This window comes from Tachyglossus aculeatus, chromosome 26 (genome assembly GCF_015852505.1).
Source record: "Tachyglossus aculeatus isolate mTacAcu1 chromosome 26, mTacAcu1.pri, whole genome shotgun sequence".
NCBI lineage: Eukaryota > Metazoa > Chordata > Mammalia > Monotremata > Tachyglossidae > Tachyglossus > Tachyglossus aculeatus.
Genome location: NC_052091.1, coordinates 15021761 through 15044276, shown reverse-complemented (window position 1 = coordinate 15044276; position 22516 = coordinate 15021761). Strand labels below are relative to the sequence as shown.

Sequence of the window (22516 nt, the reverse complement as noted above, 5' to 3'; positions counted from 1 at the left end):
GACACAGACACAATGACAGAAGGAAAAGATAGGCAAAAATTTATAAGAGCTACCCCAGAACTCCAGGCTCCTTGGAGAAAAGGACTCCCATCATCATCATCATCAATCGTATTTATTGAGCGCCTACTATGTGCAGAGCACTGTACTAAGCGCTTGGGAAGTACAAATTGGCTCCCACAAAACAAATATTGGTAAGCTTATAAAAATTGAGCAAGCCTTCCATGTCTGCGTCGTTTTCCCTCTGGTCATCAGCAGAAATGCTCATTCGTAACCCAAATGCACAAAATTAACAACCAATCGTGGCGGAATTAAGATTGATTCACAAAGCTCCAAGTGAAATTTGACAGTGAAAATGTGAAGAAAAGTCCCAGTCTTTAAGATTTCAATTTAGTTGTTTCTTTTAGGTTGGGAGGGGAGGGCGTAAAAGCTGGATGGATCTTTAAAACCCTAAAAGGCTTAATTCATATTTTTAGCCCTTAATCTCTTTTGGCAGTATGAACTCATTTTAAATCTTTTGCCTATGGAATTTCCACTTACTCTTTGTACTTTTCACATTTGTTTAACCGCCATCATAGGTACTAGGGAAAATGGGGGAAATTCATGTCTGATTTTTTTCTAAAAAATAATTAAATTAAATTTTAAAAAAAAGTATCTCCTCATTTCTTTCTGTTTTCTTATCGGTCTTAATGCCAAGGTGTTCCACGATGATTTCTGAATTGAGTGCTTACTACAGTGCCTGGCACATAGTAAGTGCTTAACAAATACCGTCGTTATATTAGAACAGGGCTTCAGCGCTTAGAACAGTGTTTTGCACATAGTAAGCGCTTAACAAATGCCATTATTACTATTATTATATATATATATTTATATAAATATGTGTGTGTCCCTTCAAAGCCCTACTGAAGGTGTACCTCCTCCAGGAGGCCTTCCCAGACTAAGCCCCGCTTTTCCTCATCTCCCACACTACCTTCTGTGTCACCCTTCAGTCTCTCCGCCCCACGCCACTTATGTTTATATCTGTAATTTTACTTTTTTCTATCAATGCCTGTTTACTTGTACTGATGTCTGTCTCCCCTCCTCTAGACCGTGAGTTCGTTGTGGGCAGGGATTGTCTCTCTTTATTGCTATATTGTACTTTCCCAAGCGCTTAGTACAGTGCTCTGCACACAGTAAGTGCTCAAGAAATATTACATAAATATTAAAAATAATTCAATGTTAATTTAATATTAAATAGAAATATTATAATTATTAAATAAATAATAGAGAAGCAGTGTGGCTCCGTGGAAAGAGCATGGGCTTTGGAGTCAGAGGTCAGAGTTCAAATCCCGGCTCCTCCACTTGTCAGCTGTGTGGCTTCGGCCAAGTCACTTAACTTTTCTGGGCCTCAGTTACCTCATCTGTAAAATGGGGATGAAGGCTGTGAGCCCCCCCGTGGGACAACCTGATCATCTTGTAACCTCCCCAGTGCTTAGAACAGTGCTTTGCACATAGTAAGCGCTTAACAAATCCCATCATTATTATTATTATTATTATATCTACCCCAGCGCTTAGAACAGTGCTTGGCATGTGGTAAGAGCCTAACAAATACCGTAATTTTTATAATAATAGTAATAAAAATAATGGCATGTATTAAGCTCTTACTATGTGCAAAGCACTGTTCTAAGCGCTGGGGAGGTTACAAGGTGATCAGGTTGTCCCACGGTGGGGCTCACAGTCTTCATTTCTAGACTGTGAGCCCGCTGTTGGGTAGGGACTGTCTCTATGTGTTGCCGACTTGTACTTCCCAAGCGCTTAGTACAGTGCTCTGCACACAGTAAGTGCTCAATAAGTACAATTGATTGATTGATTTTTCCAGATGAGGGAACCGAGGCCCAGAGAAGTGAAGTGACTTCCCCAAAGTCACACAGCTGACCCTTGGAGGAGCCGGGATTTGAACCCATGACCTCTGACTCCAAAGCCCGGGCTCTTTCCACTGAGCCACGCTGCTTCTCTTGGTGCCTAGCGAGTTTCAAGTTGGTAGGTGTCCTCTCTTAACTCTTCAGTTAAGAGTTTAGTATGCGCTCAATAAATACGATTGATGATGATGTTGATGATGATGTTCAGCAACCCTAGTTTGGGAGAACAGTGTGGCCTAGTGGATAGAGCACGGGCCTGGGAAGCAAAAGGACCTGGCTTCTAATGCGTGCCGTGTGACTGATTATACTTATTAGGGGGCTCCCAGTGGGCCCAAGGATTGAATGCCCGTTTTACAGATGAGGAAACGGAGGCCCAAAGGTGCGAAGTGAGCTGCCTCCCCAGAGCCCCTCGCCACTGGACTTCTCGTTCCAGCCGCCGGAGCCCGTCGCCACTGGACCCGTCGTTCCGTCCGTCGGTGCCCAGCTCCCCTGCCCGCAGGATGCCCGAGGGCCCCGAGCTGTACCTGGCCGGCCGCTTCGTCAACGAGGCGTGCCGGGGCCTGGTGTTCACGGGGCCGGTGGAGAAGTCGTCCGTCAGCCGCAATCCCGAGGTGCCCTTCTGCAGCAGCTCCTACTGCATCTCGGCTGCGTCGCGTGGCAAGGAGGTGAAGCTGACCCTCACCCCGCTGACCGGGACCGGCCCCACGGACCTGGTGTTCCGCTTCGGCATGTCCGGCTCCTTCCGACTGGTCCCGGCCGATGCCCTGCCCCGGCACGCTCACCTGCGCTTCTACACGGCAGGCCCCTGCCGCCGCGCCCTCTGCTTCGTGGACGTCCGCCGCTTCGGCCGCTGGGAGGTCCAGGGGACCTGGCAGGCGGGCCGCGGGCCCTGCGTCCTCCAGGAGTACCAGAAGTTTAGGTAAAAAAAAAAAATGATGGCCTTTGGTTAAGCGCTTACTATGTGCCACGCACTGTTCTAAGCGCTGGGGAGGTTACCAGGTGATCAGGTTGTCCCACCGGGGGCTCCCAGTCTTCATCCCCATTTTACAGATGAGGTAGTGCTTACTATGTGCCACGCACTGTTCTAAGCGCTGGGAAGGTTACAAGGTCAAGCGCTTAGTACAGTGCTCTGCACACAGTAAGCGCTCAATAAATACGATTGAAGGAAGGTGATCAGGTTGGCCCATGGGGGCCTCCCAGTCTTCATCCCCATTTTACAGATGAGGTAGTGCTTACTATATGCAAAGCACTGTTCTAAGCGCTGGGGAGGTTACAAGGTGATCAGGTTGTCCCACAGGGGGCTCCCAGTCTTCATCCCCATTTTACAGATGAGGTAGCGCTTACTATGTGCCAAGCACTGTTCTAAGCGCTGGGGAGGTTACAAGGTGATCAGGTTGTCCCACAGGGGGGCTCCCAGTCTTCATCCCCATTTGACAGATGAGGTAGCGCTTACTATGTGCAAAGCACTGTTCTAAGCGCTGGGGAGGTTACAAGGTTGTCCCACGGGGGGCCCACAGGCTTCATCCCCATTTTACAGATGAGGGAACTGAGGCCCACAGAAGTGAAGTGACTTGCCCAAAGTCACACAGCTGACAATTGGCAGAGCTGGGATTTGAACCCATGACCTCTGGCTCCAAAGCCCGGGCTGTTTCCACTGAGTCATGCTCAGTGGGGGGCTCAGTAGGTAGGGTGGGGGGCTGCCCCTCTTTAGGGCACGCACGCTCCGCTGACCCTCCCCACGTGTGTGGGCCCTGGGGCCCAGCGATTAAAGAGGGTGGTGTTGACCCCTGTGGGCCAGGATCATGCGGACGTGGTGCTGACCCCTAAGCTGTCCTCCAGGACTCAGCAGCCCCCCGCCCACGGGCTTTGGACTCAGAGATCGTGGGTTCGAATCCCGGCTCCGCCGCATGTCTGCTGTGTGACGCTGGACAAGTCACTTCACTTCGCAGCCTCAGTTCCCTCATCTGTCAAATGGGGATTGAGACTGTGAGCCCCCCGTGGGACAACCTGATCACCTTGTATCCCACCCAGCGCTTAGAACAGTGCTTTGCACGTAGTAAGCGCTTAACAGATGCCATCATCATTATTATTATTATGGGAACCTGGGCCGAGAGGTTCATTCTTTATCAGAGAGGGTGACAAGAGCCTGTGCTGGTTGTATCCATCATCCATATTTACGGGGTGCCCACTGTGTGCAGAGCACTGAGCTAAGCCCATAGGGACACACAGTAGAGGACATGCCCCTTGCTCTCAAGGATTTTACAGTCTTAGGAGGTTTGGGCTCTTCCTGTTGCGTCCCCAAGCCTGCTTCTAATAATAATAATAATAATAATGGCATTTGTTAAGCGCTTACTATGTGCAAAGCACTGTTCTAGGCGCTGGGGAGGTTACAAGGTGATCAGGTGGTCCCACGGGGGGCTCACAGTTTTAATCCCCATTTTACAGATGAGGTCACTGAGGCCCAGAGAAGTTAAGTGACTTGCCCAAAGTCACACGCCCCTCGGCGTTCTCTCCCTGAAGGGAATCCCTTGGAGCGCCTGGGATTGAATCAGCGTAGTTCATTCCTTCAATCGTATTTATTGAGCGCTTACTGTGTGCAGAGCACTGTACTAAGCGCTTGGGAAGTACAAGTCGGTAACATCTAGAGACGGTCCCTACCCAACAACGGGTTCACAGGCTGGAAGGGGGGAGACAGACGACAAAACAAAACACGTAGACGGGTCAAAATCGACAGAACGAATGGAATTAAAGCTAATTTCATCCTATAATTTTGTAGTTTCATTATGAAGACCCGCTGCAGGGCTGATTCCTTTGCGTGTTGCCAGGAGAAGAGGAATCTGGCTTTTCTGTGCCAGGGGCTAGGTGGGGGTGAGAGGAGGGAGGAGGGTGGTACCTGTCTCTCCTGAGCCTGCCCACCCTCACCCCCGCAGGGAGAATGTACTCCAGAACCTGGAAGACAAGGTCTTCAACAAGCCCATCTGCGAGGCCCTGCTGGACCAGAGATTCTTTAATGGTATTGGCAACTACCTGCGGGCAGAGATCCTGTACCGGTGAGCGGCCGGGGTCCCTCGTCTGCCGGCCGGAGGGGTGCGGGGAACCGCGGCTCGGCCCTGAGACCCCAGCAGAGGGAGGGACGGGGAGCTGCACTTTCTGGGCTGGATTTGAACCCAGCTCCACCATTCCCCCCACCGCTGACCTCTTGCTAGGCTGAGGATCCCACCCTTTGAGAAGGCCCGCACCGTGCTGGAGGCCCTGCGGCAACGCAGGCTGGTGAGCCTGGTGCCCGGGCGGGTGGGTGAGAGGAGGAGGAGGAGACCACCATGGAGGGTGCCCCTTGGTGAGGGTGGGGGGCAACAGGGAGGCAGCTGCTCAGTCTCCCCCTTCTCCCGGCCAGAGTTCGGAGCTGACCCTGAGTCAGAAGGTGAAGGCCAAGCTGCAGAACCCAGACCTGCTGGAGCTGTGCCACACGGTGCCCATGGAGGTGACTCACCTGGGTGAGGGCCTCTGCCTTGGCACAGGCGGGGGGAGGAGGAAAGGGAGGGAGCTGGCTCTGCGTTGCCCCACCGACCGCTTCGTTTCCTGAGCCGTGCGGGGAGGCGGGCTACCCCTGGTCAGGGTTGGGATGGGAGGAGGTAAAGCGGGAGAGAGCAGGGCTGAGCGAGCTGCCCCAGGCCCTAAGCCACCCCACCCCCGGTCCCCAGGGGGCAAGGGCTATGGCACAGAGGAAGAGGATGAGTTCGCTGCTTTCCACACCTGGCTGCGCTGCTACTCCGTGCCCGGCATGAGCTCGCTGCGGGACAGCCACGGCAGAACCATCTGGTTTTACGTAGGAGCCGCGCTGCGGGGAGGGTGGGACGAGGGGCATGGCCCTGGTGGGGGCTGGAGGGGGAAGCTGGGCCCCTAGAGGGCAAGGGAGTGAACCCGGGGGTCGGGGGGATCAGGGTGATGGATGAGGCTGGGATTTGAATGTGTGCTTGCTTCCCCGCAGGGCGATCCTGGGCCCCTGGCCCCCAAAGGTGAGCTAGTGTTCGTTCCCTAGAGGGATTTTGGGTAAGCGTGGTGGTAAAGGGAGCGGGCACTGGGGCAGTGAGAGTCTCTGGTGCCGGGGACCTTTGATCCTTAACCAAGTACAGCACTAAGCACTTAGTACAGTGCTCTGCACACAGTAAGCGCTATTGAATGAATGAATGAACCAAGGAGTCGGGCTTCCCCGTCCGTCCTGGGGGCTGGCTAGGTTGCCCAGAGGCTTGGGGGAGGACCAGTTGGACTGAGCCAGGACTGAGCTGACCCGCTGAACCCGTGTGAGTACAGCTGGCCACTGTCCTTTGCATCCTGCAGGAAAGAAACGCCGAGGGAGTCGCCCCAAGGGGAAAGCCAGGCCTGACCCCAACACCACCGACGCAGAGGTAGGCTCCCCGTGACCCCGGGTATCCACCCCACTCCAAACCTCACCCGCCCAATCAGTTGTGCCCAGCATCCGGCACTGGGGCACTGAGGCAGGGCCAGGCTGACGACCACTCCCCTGGGTCCAGGACACGGAACCCACCCGTCGTAGAAACGACCCCAAGGCAGGTCGACGCTCGAGCAGGAAGCCGCGGAAGGAGACGGTCGGCACTGGGACGCCGGGGCCCGAGGAGCGGGTGGAAGAGGCGAGAATCCGGACCAGAAGCCGGAGGAAACCAACTGCCCCCGAAGACAGTTTGGCCACCGGGGAGAGGGTACCACCACGGCCACGCCGGGATTCAGGTAGGTGTTCCGCTTGGGTGGGGGGGTCCACCTGGAGACACCCTCTCCTCTCCTGCTCCAGAGCTGCTCTCCCGGCTCCCGCCTGGAGATTCCCAAAGGATGGGCTGTCCCCCTTGGCTTGGATGGTGGGGGCGTTCTCCTGCCCGATGGCTGGAGCCTGGACCAGGCAGACTCCTGTTGGCTTCAGCAGGAAAGGCATGATTCTCTGGGCCTCCCACTCCTCCCGTTCTAAACCCCCTTCTGCCTTCCATTAGCCTACACTGGGAAGGTGGAGAGGGAAGGGGCTGAGTGTGGAAGTTTATTCTGGAACTTTCTGGGGCGGGGCCCCCACAGGGTGGGCAGCTGGGAGGTGGGGGCGGAGCGGGGCCTGTGGGGAAACTGGTCAGCCCTCCGGGGTGGGGTCTCCACTTGTGGGGGGCTTAAGGAGATCTCAGTGTGGGAAAGGGGGGGTACAGGATTGCCGATTTAGGGGACGGAGGCCAGCTCGCCCCTGCCTCCTTACCTCTGTGTGCCAAGTTCCCGGAGCCCCACGCCCCATTCACTTTCTCCCGCCTCTTCTCTTTTAGGCTCAGCCGTCAGGCGTCGAAAACCCAAAAAGGAGAAAGCTAACGAACTGCTCTGCCCACCCTCGCTGCCCCCCGTGATGGGCACGGTGCCAGCCTGAACCTCGCCAAGCACGTGAGATGTGGGCTGGAGCAAGGGGGCTGGCGGAAGCCCCTCCCCGCCCGATCCCCCGCGGGTTGGCGGTTGTGCCAGGGGGTGTTGGGCTGTGGGGTCCCCATCCACCCCCTGCTACTGTCTCGTGCTGCCTACTCTGCCTTCACTCCTCCTCCTAAAGTAGGGGGTGGGAGATGACTGCCGAAAGTGCCTGCACCCAGGGCTCCCCTCCCCGCGACACCCCTTGAGGCTTCCCTTCCCCTCATCTTGGCTCCTGGCAGGACTAAGTCCCTCTATGGCCGCAGCTTTCTGCTCTTATTCTGGACTGCCCTAAACGTGTAGCCGTGTGCTGGGCTCTCGTGGCTCAGGTCAGGAGGGGCTGGCTGGAGCCTCGGGCCCAGGAAACGGCACCCTCTTCTTGCTGAGGTTTTTGGGTTCCTCTTCGCCGATGTGCGCTGCCATGCTCTGCTGCCCCTGCGGGACCCTGCTCTATTTTTAATACCGACAATAAAGTTTTTCTGAAGCGGGCCTGTGCCCCCTCCTCCCCTCTCGTGCTCCCTGGGGCAGCCGCAACAGCTGTCTGGAATCAGCTGGCACAGAGGGCAGATCAGAGGGCTGGGGGCCTGGGCTGTGCTGGTTAAAGGGAAGACCCACAGGTAGGTGGAATACACACGGGGGGTGTTGGGAGGGAGTCGGTGTGGGGCTGGCCCAGTCTCCCCCTGCTCTGCTCATTCGAGCCCGCTGTGGCTCTCTCGCACTGTCTGTCTTCCACCAGCGTGGACCATCTTCCTGCTCTGTCTGTTCTGATTATGAGGGACAGGGATTAAGAGCAGAGCCCAGTTCTCCAAACGAGTCTCCTGCTCCGAGTCAGCACCTGTTATTTTTCCCCTCCCTATGCCCCACCCCCGGCCCAGCTTTACTGGTACTCAGGGGAAGGGGAGAGAGCTACCAAATAACTGCTTTATTGGACTGAGCTGTGCCCACGGCCCCCTGCCATCTTGGGGAGGGGCCCAGCTGCCCCTGGAGTTGGGATGGAGGCCCTGGGGGAAGAAGAGTGACGACTCAGATCCTGGTAGGCCCCCATACCTTGGGCTGGGCTGGAAGTCACGGCGTCTTCCGGGAAGCAGGGAGGGGGTCCGGCTCCCCAGCAGCGCCTGGAGCTGCCCCGAGCTCACTGCTGTTTTCTCCAGAAAACAGAGCAGGACTCCCCCTTGCCCCGGCTGGAGAGGCCGTGGAGCAGGCTGGTCTATTCCCGGCCCGTTGCTGCCTGGAAGTCAGGACCGAGGGGCCGCTGGCTGCAGGGTGAGGCGCACCGTCAGGATTTGGAAGGGGGAGAAGGACAGCTTCAGGCCACAGCCCTCCACGGGCAGGGGCCGACCGGGGGCCGGGCGCTCCAGGAGGTCACAGCTGGACAGGGAGAGATGCCCAGAGAGGGCGGCTGTTTTGGGAAGCCCCCGAGGCCCCATTTCCCCACACCCCAGCCAGGCCCACACTCACAGAACAGCCTCTTGCAGCGGGAGTGGGGTCCGGAGCCAGGTGACCACCGAGCTGCCGTGGGACTCGTAGAGGCGCAGCACCAGCGCACCGGGCCAGGCATCGGGCTCCGCCTCCGCTTCAGCCTGGGGAACGGAGAGCCCACCACCGAGGGGAGGGGTGGGGACCCAGGTCACCACCTGCTGGACCCTCCCTTCCCACTGCCCCAGCCCTCAGACTGCAGGTCAGCCCCAGAGAGAGGCGCAGATTGGGTCGGTCCTCTGAATGCACCAGAGGCAGGAAGCCCAGGCTGTTGGCCTTTGTGGTGGGGATGAAGGGAGGGGGACCCCGGGGAGCGCCAGGTTCCCACCCCGGCTTCTCCCCCGTGAGCCCTGCCGGGGCATCGGTGGGCACCTCTGAGGCTCTGGCCCTCCCACACTTGCCAGTTTGATGGTCTCCAGCACCACGGCGGGCGAAGAGACGGAGAAAGCACTCCAGGGCGGGCAGGGGGTGGGCCCGGCCGGCGCCACGTGAAGGGGGAAGTTGAGGTTGTAAGCAGCCTGGATGACCCCGGCATCCTGGAAGGAACCTGGGTGGGGTGGATGGCCCAGGCTTGTGGAGAGAGACCTGGGGCTGCCCCCACCCTGTCCCCGTACCAGCAGGGGCCCTGGACCCAGCTGCCGCCTCGGAGCTCAGCGTCTCCCCCGCCCCTCCTTCCCTGACTCCCTCTCTCCCTCCTCCTATCCCCATGCGGGGATGGGGTTTTCCCCACCTGGCCCGGGCCCCGGCCACTCACCTGTATGCGGCATGGCTGCGTAGGTAAACCGATGGTGCCCCATGTCTGCTGTGGGGTCGGGGGCTTTAGGTGCTCTCAGGCTGAGGAGGAAGGGGAAGGAGAGGGAAAGGGAGGGCAACCGTAGTCCTGTTCTTCAGGCCCAGGACCACTTCCCCCGGCGGGGGTCCCACCCAGGACTGGGGTACCCAGCCACCGGGGATGGGGTAGGGGAAGGGAAAGCAGCTTCCTTCTCTGTGCCCACAGAGATTCAATGCCACCAGACTGACTTAAACAAGCCTCTACAAAGCGCAGGCTGAGCCCAGGGATCACCAAGACCTTCCCCGGCTGCAACCGATTCATCTGCTCTCGGTCCTCGGCCGGGTTGGGCCCCCAGGCACTGGACAGGCAGTGGTTCGGTGCAGTCCCAGAAAGGGGTGGGGGGCGGGGGTCATATGGGCTGCCCCTTCCTCCTGCCCACCCAGGAGCTGGCTCTGGCTGGCTGGGGATCACGTCAGGAAAACCCCCTTTCTCCCTCCAGCCTCATAGCTGGGGAGCCTCACTCTTCAAGATGGAAACAGTCCGACCAAGGGGGAAGACAGCAGTGATGTGTCGACAGGAGCTGGGATCTTAGCCTTTACCACTCGCCCAGCACCACTGTTGAGGGCAGTGTCTCCAAAAAATGGGTTTGGCCCAAAGTAGGGCTCAAAAGCAAATGCCCTCTCTCCCTGCCCAAAGCAGGCAGCTTCCTCAGAGCCTCCTGCCCTGATCCCATCTCCCTGGTTCCCCTCGGCCTTCTCCCCATTCAACAAGCCCCTCCTCCTTAGCTCTCCACCTGGGCCAGCATGCTCCCTCCTCGCCTGCCCCCGGACCCCCACAGACCAGTCAGTCGGTCTCGACTCACAGAGAGAGGCTGAGGACGTTGCGGTGGGCGGAGGCCCCGTATTTGCAGTCGTTGAGCAGCGCCAGCCCAAAGCCATGCTCGGCCAGGTCCATCCAGCGGTGGGCCCACACCTCGGGTGGGAGAGACGTGGACAGCTCTATTCTGCTCCAAAACTCCTGGCCCTGCTCCCTGCATCCGCCAGCTCTTTCGCCCTTCCCCGCGCCTCCCCTCCTCCTGCTCTACCGGATTTCCATGACAGGGAGGGCCTTGGGGCCGCCCACCTTGATGGGGGCCCAGGAGGTGGAGAGGAGGGCAGGGATGGGGAGGAGAGCGGCACAGACTACTCACACTGAAACAAGCCCAGTCCCGGGAGGCGCTGAAGTGCGTCAGGAGCAGTGGGGGGAGGAGATGGGAAAGGTGGGGACAGGGAGGCGGGGGCGCCGACCACCCACCTCGAAGCGAGCCCAGTCCCAGGAGGTGTTGAAGTGTGTCGGCCGCTGCAGGTGGCCAAACTGGATCTCGTAGGTGGCCTGCGGGCTCCGGACCCGGGCTGGAAACTCTACTTTCAGGAACTTGTGGGCCTCGTGCCAGTCCACCTGGAAGCCAGGATGCCCGGAGGAGCCGTGGGAACCCCCGGGGACAGCCGGCCCCCCGACACACAGCCTGGTCTGGACCTGGGGCAAATGGTTCTGGTCCCCGCCGCCTCAACGCACACACCGCACTAGAGAAGCAGCGTGGCTCAGTGGAAAGAGCCCGGGCTTTGGAGTCAGAGGTCATGGGTTTAAATCCCGGCTCCGCTAATTGTCAGCTGGGTGACTTTGGGCAAGTCACTTCACTTCTCTGGGCCTCAGTTACCTCATCTGTAAAATGGGGACTAAGACTGTGAGCCCCCCAATCAGGGACAACCTGATCACCTTGTAACCTCCCCAGCACTTAGAACAGTGCATTGCACATAGTAAGCACTTAATAAATGCCATTATTATTTTTTTCTTCTCCTCCTCCCCATCCCCCCGGCCCTACCTCCTTCCCCTCCCCACAGCACTTGTGTATATATTTGTACAGATTTATTACTCTTTTTACTCATACATGTCTATTATTCTATTTATTCTGTTGATGTCCATATACCTTTACTTCTATTTGTTCTGACGATTTTGACACCTGTCTACATGTTTTGTTTTGTTGTCTGTCTCCCCCTTCTAGACTGTGGGCTTATGTGTTGCTGACTTGTACTTCCCAAGCGCTTAGTACAGTGCTCTGCACACAGTAAGTGCTCAATAAATACGATTGCATGAATTGAAGGAATGAATGAATGAACTAAACAGGGCCATCCTTCTGGCTACAGGCCCATTCTGGTCGGGAAAACCATGGGCCCAGCCCCGGGGCCTCTGGCTCAAATCAGAGCCGGCACTAGCCAAGCATTGGGAGTCCCCAGTGGGCCTACTCCAATCCCAGATCCACTCTCCTCCCCACCCCCTGCTCCCTCATTAGCCACACAATACTAAGGAAGGCAGAGCCCTGAGCCACAAAGCACTCACTAGGGCCAATGGGCAGGTTGTCCTGCCCCGGCTTCTAGGTTCCCTTAGCTGGGGAAACTGAGGCACCAGGAAGCAGGGACTTATGGCTAGGCCAGGGTAGAGAGTGGCCTGTTGAGAAGCGGGGCCTGGCCAGGCCAACACAAAGGTGGGAGGTTTAGGCTGGATAATAATGGTATTTGGTAAGTGCTTACTAGGTGCAAAGCACTGTTCTAAGCGCTGGGGAGGTTACAAGGTGACCAGGTTGTCCCACAGGGGGCTCACAGTTTTAATCCCCATTTTCTAGATGAGGGAACTGAGGCCCAGAGAAGTGAAGTGACTTGCCCAAAGTCACGTAGCTGGCAGTTGGCAGAGCCGGGATTTGAACCCCTGATCTCTGACTCCAAAGCCCTTTCCACTGAGCCACGCTGCTTCTCCATCTGGACTTGACTTCCCCTCTTTGGGGCCCATTTTAGCCAGGGCGGGGGGTGGGAAGTTGAGGGGGGCTGATGGAGGTCGGCATCTCCCCGGCTCCTCTGGGATGCCCCCGCCCCTGCCCCCCTCGCCATCCCCAAAACAGCTCAGGCTGCGGCCACATCTCGGGATGTGAAACCCAGGGCCATTTCTCCCCGGGCCCAAACCCAGGCCGACCCCGTGTGATGTGGAGGTGGGGCTCTGGTCAGGCAGCGGGATGGAGGCTGGGGATGGGGCCGGGGCCCCGCCACGGTACCTGGGTCTGGAAGCGAACGTAGGGGCACCTGGCATCCAGCACCACCTCTTGGGTGATGACACTCCGCTCGCTGAGCCTCAGGGAGAAGCTGACACTGCCCCGGAGCCCCCCGGGGCTCCCCACCTTCAGGGGCTGGGCCAATTGGGTCACCGGTTTCCTGGATTGGGTGGCGAGGCGAGGGCGGGAAGGAAGCGGGGAAGAAGGGCTTAACCAGCTCCCAAGGGCTGTTGGGAGAGCACCACTAAGCCCACCCTGGGGTCCTTCCCCAGTAGAAGCCCGTAAACGGCAGCCGGCTTCACCCTCCCTCCAGTCTGCCCTCCCTCCAGTCCTCTGCAATCCAGGGGAGAGGGGGCTGGGTGGAGGGAGGGAGAGCCATCCTCCTTTACTCCCCATCCAGTCCTCCAGTCCCTCCTTCCTACCGGGTCTCCAGGTGATAATCCATCACGTCCCAGGCGTCCCAGTAGAGGGGCACGTCATCAAACAGCACAAACTGGTTGGCCAGGCCACCCTCGGGCAGGGTCTCTCTGGAAGGGCCCGGGAAGGAGGGGGTCAGGGGGCAGGGACGGAGGGTCAGGGGGACGGGGGAGCCCAGGGACCGAGGGATGGAATCGGGGGGACAGGGGCTGGTGGGGCGGCCGGGACAGACTGAACTGGATCTGAAACTAGAAAGGTGCTATGGACAGAGAGTGCTGCGAAGGGGAAGGAAAGGAGAGGGAGAAGCAGGCCAGACCAGGGCCAGGAAGCTCTCCCACTCCTCGCCCCCCACTTCCAGGGGCCCTCCAAGATGCCCCAGAGCTGACCCCGGAATGGGAAAAGGCAGGGGGAGACCCCAGCCCCATGGCAAGGCCACAAAGGCAACTTCTCCCGAGGGGCTCATCCCAATCTATACTGCGCCGAGAGGAGGCTGGGCCCCGGGGTAGGTGGGTGGGGAGGAGGGGAGCCGGGGAGACCCAGGAGTGGCAGGCCCCGAGGGAGGCGGGGACCTCTCCGACGCCTCCAAAACCAAGGACGTGACACGTCCCGTGCGGTCCAGGCACACGCGGATAATGCCGTTCTCCATCCTCACGGAACCGTCAGCCTGGAGGAGGGAAGGGAGCGGGACAGACAGGACACACGCACGGTTTCTTCTGGCACTCAGTACAGTGCCCTGCACACAGTACGCACCTAATAAATACCATTACTACTACACATGGCTGACGCTGGGCAGGGCAAGGGGGAGGCTCAACCCAGGGGCCCAGAACCAATGGCAGTAGCTGAGTTGAGGTGGGGGTTGGGGGAAGCCAGACTCCTGGCCACTTTCCGCTCCAAGCAGCCAGAGCCCCCGGACCCCTTCTGACCCCCGGAAGAGATTCCCATAGGATGGTGTGGGTCAATGCCCCCGCTGCTCACAAAAGGCACTCTGGGACTAATTGCGGGCCTCGCTAGCATCCCTGATCCTTCCCACCTAAATGCCACCAGGGCAGGGGAGAAGCAGAGGCCACAGGGATGGGGAGGGTCTCTCAATGACCCCCGGAGGGGAGACACTCACCTCGGACACCACGCGGACAGACCAGAGAGGCGGGCAGGGGCCGGGATCCGGGGCAGGGGCATAGCCCAAACTGGGTGCCTTCACCAGTGCTGGACGGAGGAGAGGGGAGAGGAGGGTCTAGTGGCTGGGACGGATTTCTGGCTGCCCGGACCCGGCTCTGGGGTTAGGGGACCGGGTCACGATGCCGCTGAGGTTGGGGATGAAGTGAGGGCGTCCCCGCTTCCACACACCCCACCCACAGCCCCGAACCCTAACACTGGATCTTAGTTGGCTTTGGGAGAGCCGGAAAGGCCTCGGGCAGGCAGTGCTCACGTACCCAGACGTTCCGGTCCACCGGGCTCCGGCAAGGACACCACCTCAGTCCGCTCCCAGGGCAGCGTGTTGAGGACGAGGAGGCTCTGGGCCGGGGCCCGGTCTCCGTCCCCGGGGTGTGGCCCACACAGGGACTGCACCGCAGCCCCCAGGAGGCCGGAGCTGCTCTGGCGGATCTCTGCAGGGGGAGAAGGCCAGTCTCAGTGGGGAGGAGATGGTGAGTCTCTAGGAAGGAGAGAGGGGGAGTCTGGCGGGGAAAATCTCTGAGGGGGAGATGGGAGGAGAGGACTTAAGAGTCTCAGAGGAGGTGAGGAATGCCCACTGAGCCTGGGAAATCCTGGGGAAGCCACAGGGCCAGGAACCAAAGAGGAGACCGGAGGGCACTCTCGGATCCCTAAAACTTGGCCGGAGATCATACAGCCCATCCCCCAGCTTCCGGGCAGTCTGCATTTTGACTGTCCCAGGCTTGGGAGGGGGCCGGGGACAGAGGGGGCTGGTCTCTGTGAGTCTCCCAAATTTCCAAATCGGAAGAGCCCAGGCACCCTGAATCCCCAGCCCAGCCAGCTAGGCCCCAGCCTCTTGCATTCCCCCTTCTCGTCTCTGCCCTCCGACCCGAGGGTGGGACGTCACGGGAGGCCCAGTGCACCAGGGAGAGCGGTCGGTAGGCTGCCTGTCCCCCAACCTTCCCCGGCCCCCACCTGCGTAAAACTTCAGGGCATCCTCCACCACCCGCTGGATGCAGCTGCCGGGCACCACATCGTGGAACTGATTCAGGAGCAGGAGCCTGGCGGCCGTCGGCCAAGAGACAAAGAGTCAGAGGTGGTGAGGAAGGTGGCGGGGCCCAGATCCCCCAGAGGACCGGAGGGCGCCGCCTCCTGCCTCCAATCCGGACAGCGTGGGCTCCCCACCCCAGTCCTCCCACCCTGGGATCAAGAAGACACACACGCAGTGACCCCTGCTCCATCTGGCCAGGGCCCGCTTTCTGCGTCAGCCTGGTGGCAGCCCTGCGCGGACCACGGGGGAAGAGCGGGCGGGTTCGGCCCAACTCCGATCCGGTTCCTTGGGGCCGGCCGCGGCAGGCAGGGCCACGGGAGGGAATACTTTACCGCCAGAGTCGCTGCAGCTCCGCAGAAGGATACCGGAAGGAGCTATCCCGCGCCAGGGCTAGACAGCTGAGGACCTCGACGTCATGCAGGATCTGCTCACTCTCCCGGTTCCCCTTCTTGAGCTGTGCCCGGGATTAATGGGGCGGGGAGGGGCTGGGTGAGAACTGCAGCCCAGGCCCACCCCTCCGTCCCGCCTTCGGGCTCCCGGGCCCCTCTCCTAGTGGTGGCCGGATCCCCACGATGCTCCGGCCGGGGGGTCCGCGGCCCCCCATCACAGCACGCCCCAGCCTCTGTCGCGGACCTCAGCCTGGGTTGTGTAGGTGCCGTTGTGCAGCTCCAGAAACAGCTCTCCGACCCAGGTGCACAGCTGCCCCGAATCACGCTCCAACGCCGCGAACAGACGCTCCGGGTTGGAGAACTGCACCCTGCGCATAATCAGAATAATAATTATTATAGTATCTGTTAAGCGCTATGTGCCTGGCACGGTTCTACGCACTGGGGTAGATACAAGATAATTAGATCGGACACAGTCCCTGTCCCACACGGGGCTCACGGTCTTAATCCCCATTTTACAGATGAGGGAACTGAGGCCCAGAGAAGCAAAGTGACTTGCCCAAGGTCACACAGCCAACAAGTGGCGGAGCGGAATCCGTGACCTTCTGGTTCCCAGACCCTCGCCCCAATCCCATTTCCGGGAGCGGGCAGGGAGGATGTCATGCCAGTCCCAGAGATGCCCGCCTCCCGCCCCCACCCGCTGCCATTCCTAGGCCCCGTGGTTCCTGCCCTCATGTCTGCCCAGCCCCTCCGACCTGGGCAGCCCATCTGTGTCCTTGATCCGCTCCAGCCGATCCAGCATGGTCTGCGTGGGGCCGCCGCCCCCATCCCCAAAGCCGAACAGGAAGGCACTGTGGTTCACCCGCCCCTTATCTCTGTTGTTCTTCAGGGTTCTCAGCACCTGGGGGAAGCGCCCACTGGATCCCAGCTTCCCCCCGACCCCCAGCCCTCCCTCCCTGCCTCAGCGGTGCCCAGAGGCTGCCCCCGGCCCGACCCACAGTGCCTCGCACCCCTGGCTCACCTCTTCCACGCGGCCCTCCATCCCGTACGAGTCCCCGGGGGGGAAGTGCGCCAGCACCCGGGAGCCATCCAGCCCTTCCCAGAAAAATGTGTGGTGCTGCCGGGCAGAGAGGGCAGAATAGGCAGAAAGGGCAGCGTGGGCACAGTGGGGAGAGCAACGTGTTGTCACGGAGCAGGGGGACGTGGGGAGAGAGAAAACAGGCCTCAGTCCCTCCCACCCTGGGGGCCCAGTGGGCCACCCCCGGGGGACAGGCCCAAGGTCCCGGATGACAGGAAGCCCCAATCCCGGTTGGAAGGTTATTCCTGGAACAAATGGGCAAAAGGGTTCATGGCACTGAGATGCCATTTACCCAGAGCATCTGCCGCTCCTCAGGCTGAGAGGGGGGTGGCCCGGGTCCCCCTAAAATCAGGCGTGCGTATGTCAGCCCCCAGTCCTCCCCTGGCTGCAGCGAGTCCCGGCTCCCCCGGCCCCCTCCCACCCCCAGACTCCGGCTTACGGGGAAGGAGTTGACCAGGCTCCAGCTCAGCTTCTGCGTGAGGAAGCGGTGGATGCCACAACCGCTCATGATCTGGGGGAGCTGGGCTGAATAGCCAAATGTGTCGGGCAACCAGAACTGGGCGGGGTGGGAAGGGGAGAAGGGACCGGGGGTGAATCCTGAGACCCGGAGACTCCCCCGACCCTGACGGCTCCCAAACAGCCGAGGCCCAGGCCGAAGCCTCCCAAGGCTTCCCAGAGCCCAGACCGGTGGCACTGCGTGCCCGCGCCCAGGGGAGGTGGGAGGAGAGACAGCGTGGGGTGGCGGAGAACCCACCTCTGAGCACATCCTTCCAAACTCCTGCTGGAAGAAGGCCTGGCCCTGCAGGAACTGGCGCACCATGGCTTCCCCGCTGGGCAGGTTCCCGTCCTGGGGGAGAACCGGTCCCCGGCCCCTCTGAGCACAGCCCCACCGGGGTGGACGGAACAAAGGAGGACGACGAGACCCAGGGCCAGGGAGCCCGTGCCCATCCCTCCCAGATAAACTCAGCGAGGTCCCAAGCACCCCTGGCCAGGGGCCTGCCCCACAGGGGAAGGGCGCTGGCTGGGGCACCCCGGATAGATCCAGGGGAAGGAGGGGGTTAGTCAACAATCAGATGCTTGCTGAGAGGAGAGAGGTGGGACCCGGATCTGCGGGGAGGAACGGAGAGCAGGAGGGGTGAGGGATTTGGAGAAAAGGTAACGATGAGATAACGGTGCTGCCAGGTGGTGCCAGTCTCTTACCATCTCCACCCAGGTGCCCCCGACGAGCACAAACTGGCCCTGCCGCACACGCTCCTGGATATGGCTGTAGAGCCCAGGATAGCCGCTCTTCACCCATGCCAACTGCTGAGCCTGCGGGAGGGATGGGGTGGGCCGGCACTGGAGCCAAGGGCGAGGGGCTGGGGAGCTCGTCCACGGGGCCGGGCCCCGAGCCAACCTCGGGGGCATCTGCACACGACTCTCTCTTCCCTAGCCCAGCCCTCGCACCCTCCCACGTCCTCTCAGGGCAGACAGGCACCTACAGAGTGAGGTGGAGTCCTTGCCCCCTCTCTGGCATCGCTCTCAGAGGGGATCAGGCCACCTGGGCCATCGCCTGGGAGGCCCTTCCTCCCCGAGACCGGGAGCCCAGGCCGGGTAGAGCCCACAGCATCAGTTCCCAGCAGCCCCAGCGGCAGCCCAAGGGGACCCACCTGGGAACAAGTGAATGTGAACTCCGGGTTCCTCTCCATGAGCCGAATGACGGTCGCCCAGCTGCGGGCACATTTCCCAATCGTCTCCTCGTAGGGCCAGAGCCAGGCTAGAGGGCAGGGGAGAGGACCGGGGGAAGGATGAAAAATGCCACCAGCCCCCGCCCGCTCTGGACCCCCCAGCCCAAGTCAGCGTCCTCACAGTAAGTTCCAGCTGGGAGCGGCGGGGTCTTCCTGGGCAGACGGTTTTGGGGAGTCACGTGCAGGTGGCCTATCTGTTAGTCCCCTTCCCGGGGCCAAGGCTAAACTCTGGCCTTCATCAGCCACAAGGCGACCCTTAAGAGTCACCAGCCCGATGCTTCTCAATCATTCACTCAATCGTACTTATTGAGCGCTGACTGTGTGCAGAGCACTCTCCCTCCCTCTCTACTTCCACTCTGCACCCACATCTTGTACCCTGCACCCCACACCCCGAGCTCAGCCCGGGAATCAAGTGTCCATCCGTCCCGGACACGGGACACGCAAACCCTCCGGCCAACCGTCTGCCTCCCCACCTGCCCTGGCTTTCAGGGCCTTCAGAGGTCACCTTGTCTATTCCCTCCCTCCAGACCCAACCTAAGACATCCCAGACAACTGGGAATTTCTCCTGTTTTGAGACTCCCCCCTCCCCCACGGCCCCCCAGAGGGAAGGGTCCCTTTCCTCAGGTTTGCGTTCTAGGCTCTCCTAAAGCGTCCTGCTCCAGGCCCTGCGGCCACCCCCGTCCCACCCTGCAGGTGCCCCTGGAGGAGGGGAGGGAGGGAATAAAACGGCCAAGATCCTCAGGGTAGGAGCTATTGGCTAATGGGTCCAGCATCCCCCGGCCTGTCCCCGGGTTCGTCTCCCAAGAGCAGGGGGATGGAAGAAGGGCCAAGCGACACCCCTACCTGAGTCGATGTGGCAGTGCCCCATGGCGTGGATGGTGTGCTGGCTGTCCCCGTTGCGCTGACGGAAGACGGCGGTGGCCAGGGAGCGGGCCTCGGCCCAGGTGTCCGGCTCTGACGGGCGGCACACGTTGACTATTTGGTTGGCGGCGTAGAGGGCTTGGAAGCCACGCTGGCTGTCCTCCCCGAGGAACTGTGCGGGGAGGCCGCGGTCATGGGGGTTCAGGCCTGGCAGCCCCTGGCCACTCCGGGCATCCACCGCAGCCACATGGCTGCCTCTGGGTAGCCAGATTCCTCTAGGGAGGAGGGAAGCTGGGGGAGGGAGGAGGCCCTGCCGACGTTTAGGCTGTGACAGTGAAGGTGTCACTCGCCCAAGAGCTCCTGCTGATGGGAGGGAGGAACCCGGCCTCAGAGCAGGCAAAAAGGATCACCCTGGGCCCCAGGAAGGCCCAGGCTCCAAACCCCCCAAGCTCCCAGACGCAGATGGCCACGGGCCTCCGGGTCCCAGAGGCAGGGAAGCGACTCCAGTGGGTACCTCGGCCATGTCCATCAGCGTCTCCAGATCTATCAGGAGCTCCTGGACTTCCCGATGGAATACAGCCAGCTGGGCCCGGCTCACGGCAAACTTCTTGTGGCGGTCCGGGGGCTGGATCAGGCTGCCCTGGCCATCCCCACAGAGCCCGCTGCAGGCCATTTCCACGTACAGGGTCAGGCTAGAGGGTGGAGAGGAGGGCCCAGGACCACAGAGTCACATGCTGTGGGGAGGGAGGATCCGGGGCCAGAGGGTCAGATGCTGGGAGGGAAGGGTCTGGGGCCAGACAGCCAGATAATAATAATAATGATGGCATTTATTAAGCACTTACTATGTGCAAAGCACTGTTCTAAGCGCTGGGGAGGTTACAAGGTGATCAGATCTTCATCCCCATTTGACAGATGAGGTAACTGAGGCCTAGAGAAGTGAAGTGACTTGCCCAAAGTCACCCAGCTGACAACTGGCGGAGCCGGGATTTGAACCCATGACCTCCGACTCCGAAGCCCGGGCTCTTTCCACTGAGCCATGCTGCTTCTCAATGGGAATAGTCCACAGCTGCTGGGAGGGGAGGGTCTGAGGCAGGGGTCAGACCCCAGGAGGGGAGGACCCGGGGCCCAGAGGCTCAGATCCCAGGAGAGGAGGACTCGGGGCCAGAGCCTCAGACACCAGGGGAGTTGGGGGCAAGAATCCAGCTGGGGCACGGGGCTCCCGGGAATGTGCCCCCCTTAGTCCTCGCAGCCATCTGTCCACCTGCCCGTCACGGCCAGGACCCAAAGACCCCCCCCGTTCATGAGTGGCCACACCCCATCCCCTAGTCCAGCCCCACTTGGCAGCCTCCAGAGATCGTGTTCCCTTCCAAGTCAGGACCCAAAGTCCCCCCCCCCGGCCCCGGTCCCAAGCATCCAGACCGCCCCCCAGCCTCCTCCTGCTTAGCGGGTCCCCACCTCCGGGGATCACGCTCCCCAAGCCGATCCGCCAGGATGTAGCTGGTCTTCTCGCCCGTCTTGGTCAAACCCTGGAGGAGGAGAAACCAGGTTGCGAAGTGTCCGGCAGGGAAGCCGGCAGAGCAGAGGGAGTCCAGGGGTTCTCAGCCCTCGGGGACTCTCGCTGTTTCTGGCTCCTGCTCCTGATCTTGGGGCCCGGGGAAAAGGAGGCGGCTCAGAGGCTCCCCTTTAAAGTGGGAGCCTCTGGGGGAGACGCTTCTGGGGCACTTCCCAAACCACTTAGTGCGGCGCATTGCCCACAGTGGGCAGTGCATAAAAACCTTGACTACTGCTGCTCCTACTATTATTGCTACCACTACCATTACTACTGAGAGAAGTACTACTGCGAGAAGCAGCGTGGCTCAATGGAAAGAGCCCGGGCTTTGGAGTCTGAGGTCACGGGTTCAAATCCCGGCTCTGCCAATTGTCAGCTGGGTGACTTTGGGCAAGTCACTTCACTTCTCTGGGCCTCAGTTCCCTCATCTGTAAAATGGGGATTAAGGCTGTGAGCCCCCCGAGGGACAACCTGAACACGTTGTAACTTCCCCAGCGCTTAGAACAGTGCTTTGCACATAGTAAGTGCTTAATAAATGCCATTATTATTATTATTACTGCTGCTGCTACTACTGCACACTTTATTAACAGTCAATGGGGGAGAGAGGGAGCAAGGAAGGACCAGGGAGGAGAGAGAGAGAAAGAGGACGGGGAGAGAAGAAGGGAAGTGAGATGAGGAGATGTAAGAAGAGGGAGGGGGAGGAGGAGGAGGGAAGAAGAGGAGGAGGACGAGGAGGAGGAAGAGAAGGAGGAGGTGGAGAAAGGAGGAAAGAGGAGGAGGATGAGAGAAAAGGAAGAGGAGGACAAAGAGGAAGAGGAGGAAGAGGTGGAGAAGGAGGAGGATGAGGAAGAAGAGGAGGAGGAGGGAGCAAGAACAGGTGTACTCCATTGCCTCCTAGGCCACTGAGATGGATAGTTAGAAGCTGCCAATTTGGTGAAGTTCCCTGGAGCATTCCCCTTAGGCAAAGTGCAGCTGCCCAGCTGTCTTTACTGGCCTGTCGTCGGGGCGAGGAAAACCTGAGCCCAGAAAGGGTAGTGGCCAGGCAGCAAAGCAGGGGGAAACACTAAGGTGGAGGGGAGTCCCCCCTGCAAAGGGGAAGGGAAGTCGCAACCTGGGAGGGGCCCAGCTGGGGGATGGGAGACACCCAGAGGAGGGGATTGGGTGGGATTGGGAATACGCAACCCTAATTACTTTCTGCAATTGGGCTCTTCAGTCTTGCTGCCTTTGGGAGCTGAAAACCTCTCTCCACCTCCAGATTTGAGGCTGGCAGGGTCAGGCCTGCGACTCCTTAGCTTCAGTTTCCCAGGGGGAGAAACGGGGGTGCTGCCCAAGGGCCCATAGAAGGCCTAGGCATAGAAGGGACCCCGCAAACCCTCAGTCTTCCCAGAGCCACCTGAGGGGACCAAATGTTCAGGACGAGCCAGGAAGGAGGGCTGGCCTCTCCCACCTGCACCGGCTGCCCGTCCCGCCACACCAGGGCCTCTCCATCACTCTCCCAGAGCAGGTGAACTTCCTGGCCCACCCAGGCCTCGGGCACATTCAGCTCCACCCGGAACCAGCAGCTGTACCACCTATGACAGACACAAACATTTCTCCCGGGGTGTGTGGGGGGGGTGATCCAGGGAATGGTGTCC

The 22516-nt window shown here is 60.0% G+C and overlaps 2 protein-coding genes across 3 annotated transcripts; one reads left to right on the top strand and one right to left on the bottom strand.

The window, feature by feature from the left end:
* The first annotated feature begins 2238 nt into the window (after positions 1-2238).
* On the top strand, positions 2239-7826 carry NEIL1 (nei like DNA glycosylase 1). Of its 2 annotated transcripts, XM_038766969.1 has the most exons (8): positions 2239-2814; positions 4826-4945; positions 5102-5165; positions 5290-5389; positions 5597-5721; positions 6234-6301; positions 6428-6641; positions 7208-7826. In XM_038766969.1, the coding sequence occupies exons 1-8, from the start codon at positions 2396-2398 to the stop codon at positions 7283-7285; spliced, it is 1188 nt and encodes a 395-aa protein (XP_038622897.1). In that variant the 5' UTR covers positions 2239-2395; the 3' UTR covers positions 7286-7826. The 2 variants fall into 2 exon arrangements, with proteins under 2 accessions (XP_038622897.1, XP_038622898.1); XM_038766970.1 differs by lacking the exon at positions 5597-5721.
* Positions 7827-8225: 399 nt separating this feature from the next.
* On the bottom strand, positions 8226-22167 carry MAN2C1 (mannosidase alpha class 2C member 1). The gene is made up of 24 exons (XM_038766967.1): positions 22074-22167; positions 20789-20859; positions 19848-20025; positions 19316-19505; positions 18395-18501; positions 17946-18056; positions 17500-17592; positions 17185-17301; positions 16689-16784; positions 16423-16568; positions 15915-16038; positions 15614-15735; positions 15206-15291; positions 14512-14685; positions 14196-14284; positions 13651-13745; positions 13087-13191; positions 12668-12824; positions 10879-11022; positions 10448-10557; positions 9568-9647; positions 9215-9360; positions 8796-8917; positions 8226-8705 (listed from the first exon to the last, which is right to left on the bottom strand). The coding sequence occupies exons 3-24, from the start codon at positions 20004-20006 to the stop codon at positions 8573-8575; spliced, it is 2706 nt and encodes a 901-aa protein (XP_038622895.1). The 5' UTR covers positions 20007-20025; positions 20789-20859; positions 22074-22167; the 3' UTR covers positions 8226-8572.
* Between the last annotated feature and the right edge of the window lie 349 nt (positions 22168-22516).

Coding starts and splice junctions, on each gene's coding strand:
- NEIL1 (XM_038766969.1), top strand. CDS start 2,396: ATGCCCGAGGGCCCCGAGCTGTACCTGGCCGGCCGCTTCGTCAACGAG. Junction 2,815..4,825: donor CAGGAGTACCAGAAGTTTAG/GTAAAAAAAAAA, acceptor TCACCCCCGCAG/GGAGAATGTACTCCAGAACC. Junction 5,390..5,596: donor CATGGAGGTGACTCACCTGG/GTGAGGGCCTCT, acceptor CCCGGTCCCCAG/GGGGCAAGGGCTATGGCACA.
- MAN2C1 (XM_038766967.1), bottom strand. CDS start 20,006: ATGGCCTGCAGCGGGCTCTGTGGGGATGGCCAGGGCAGCCTGATCCAG. Junction 11,023..12,667: donor ACGTTCGCTTCCAGACCCAG/GTACCGTGGCGG, acceptor CCTGGCTTCCAG/GTGGACTGGCACGAGGCCCA. Junction 8,706..8,795: donor CCGCTGCAAGAGGCTGTTCT/GTGAGTGTGGGC, acceptor CTCCCTGTCCAG/CTGTGACCTCCTGGAGCGCC.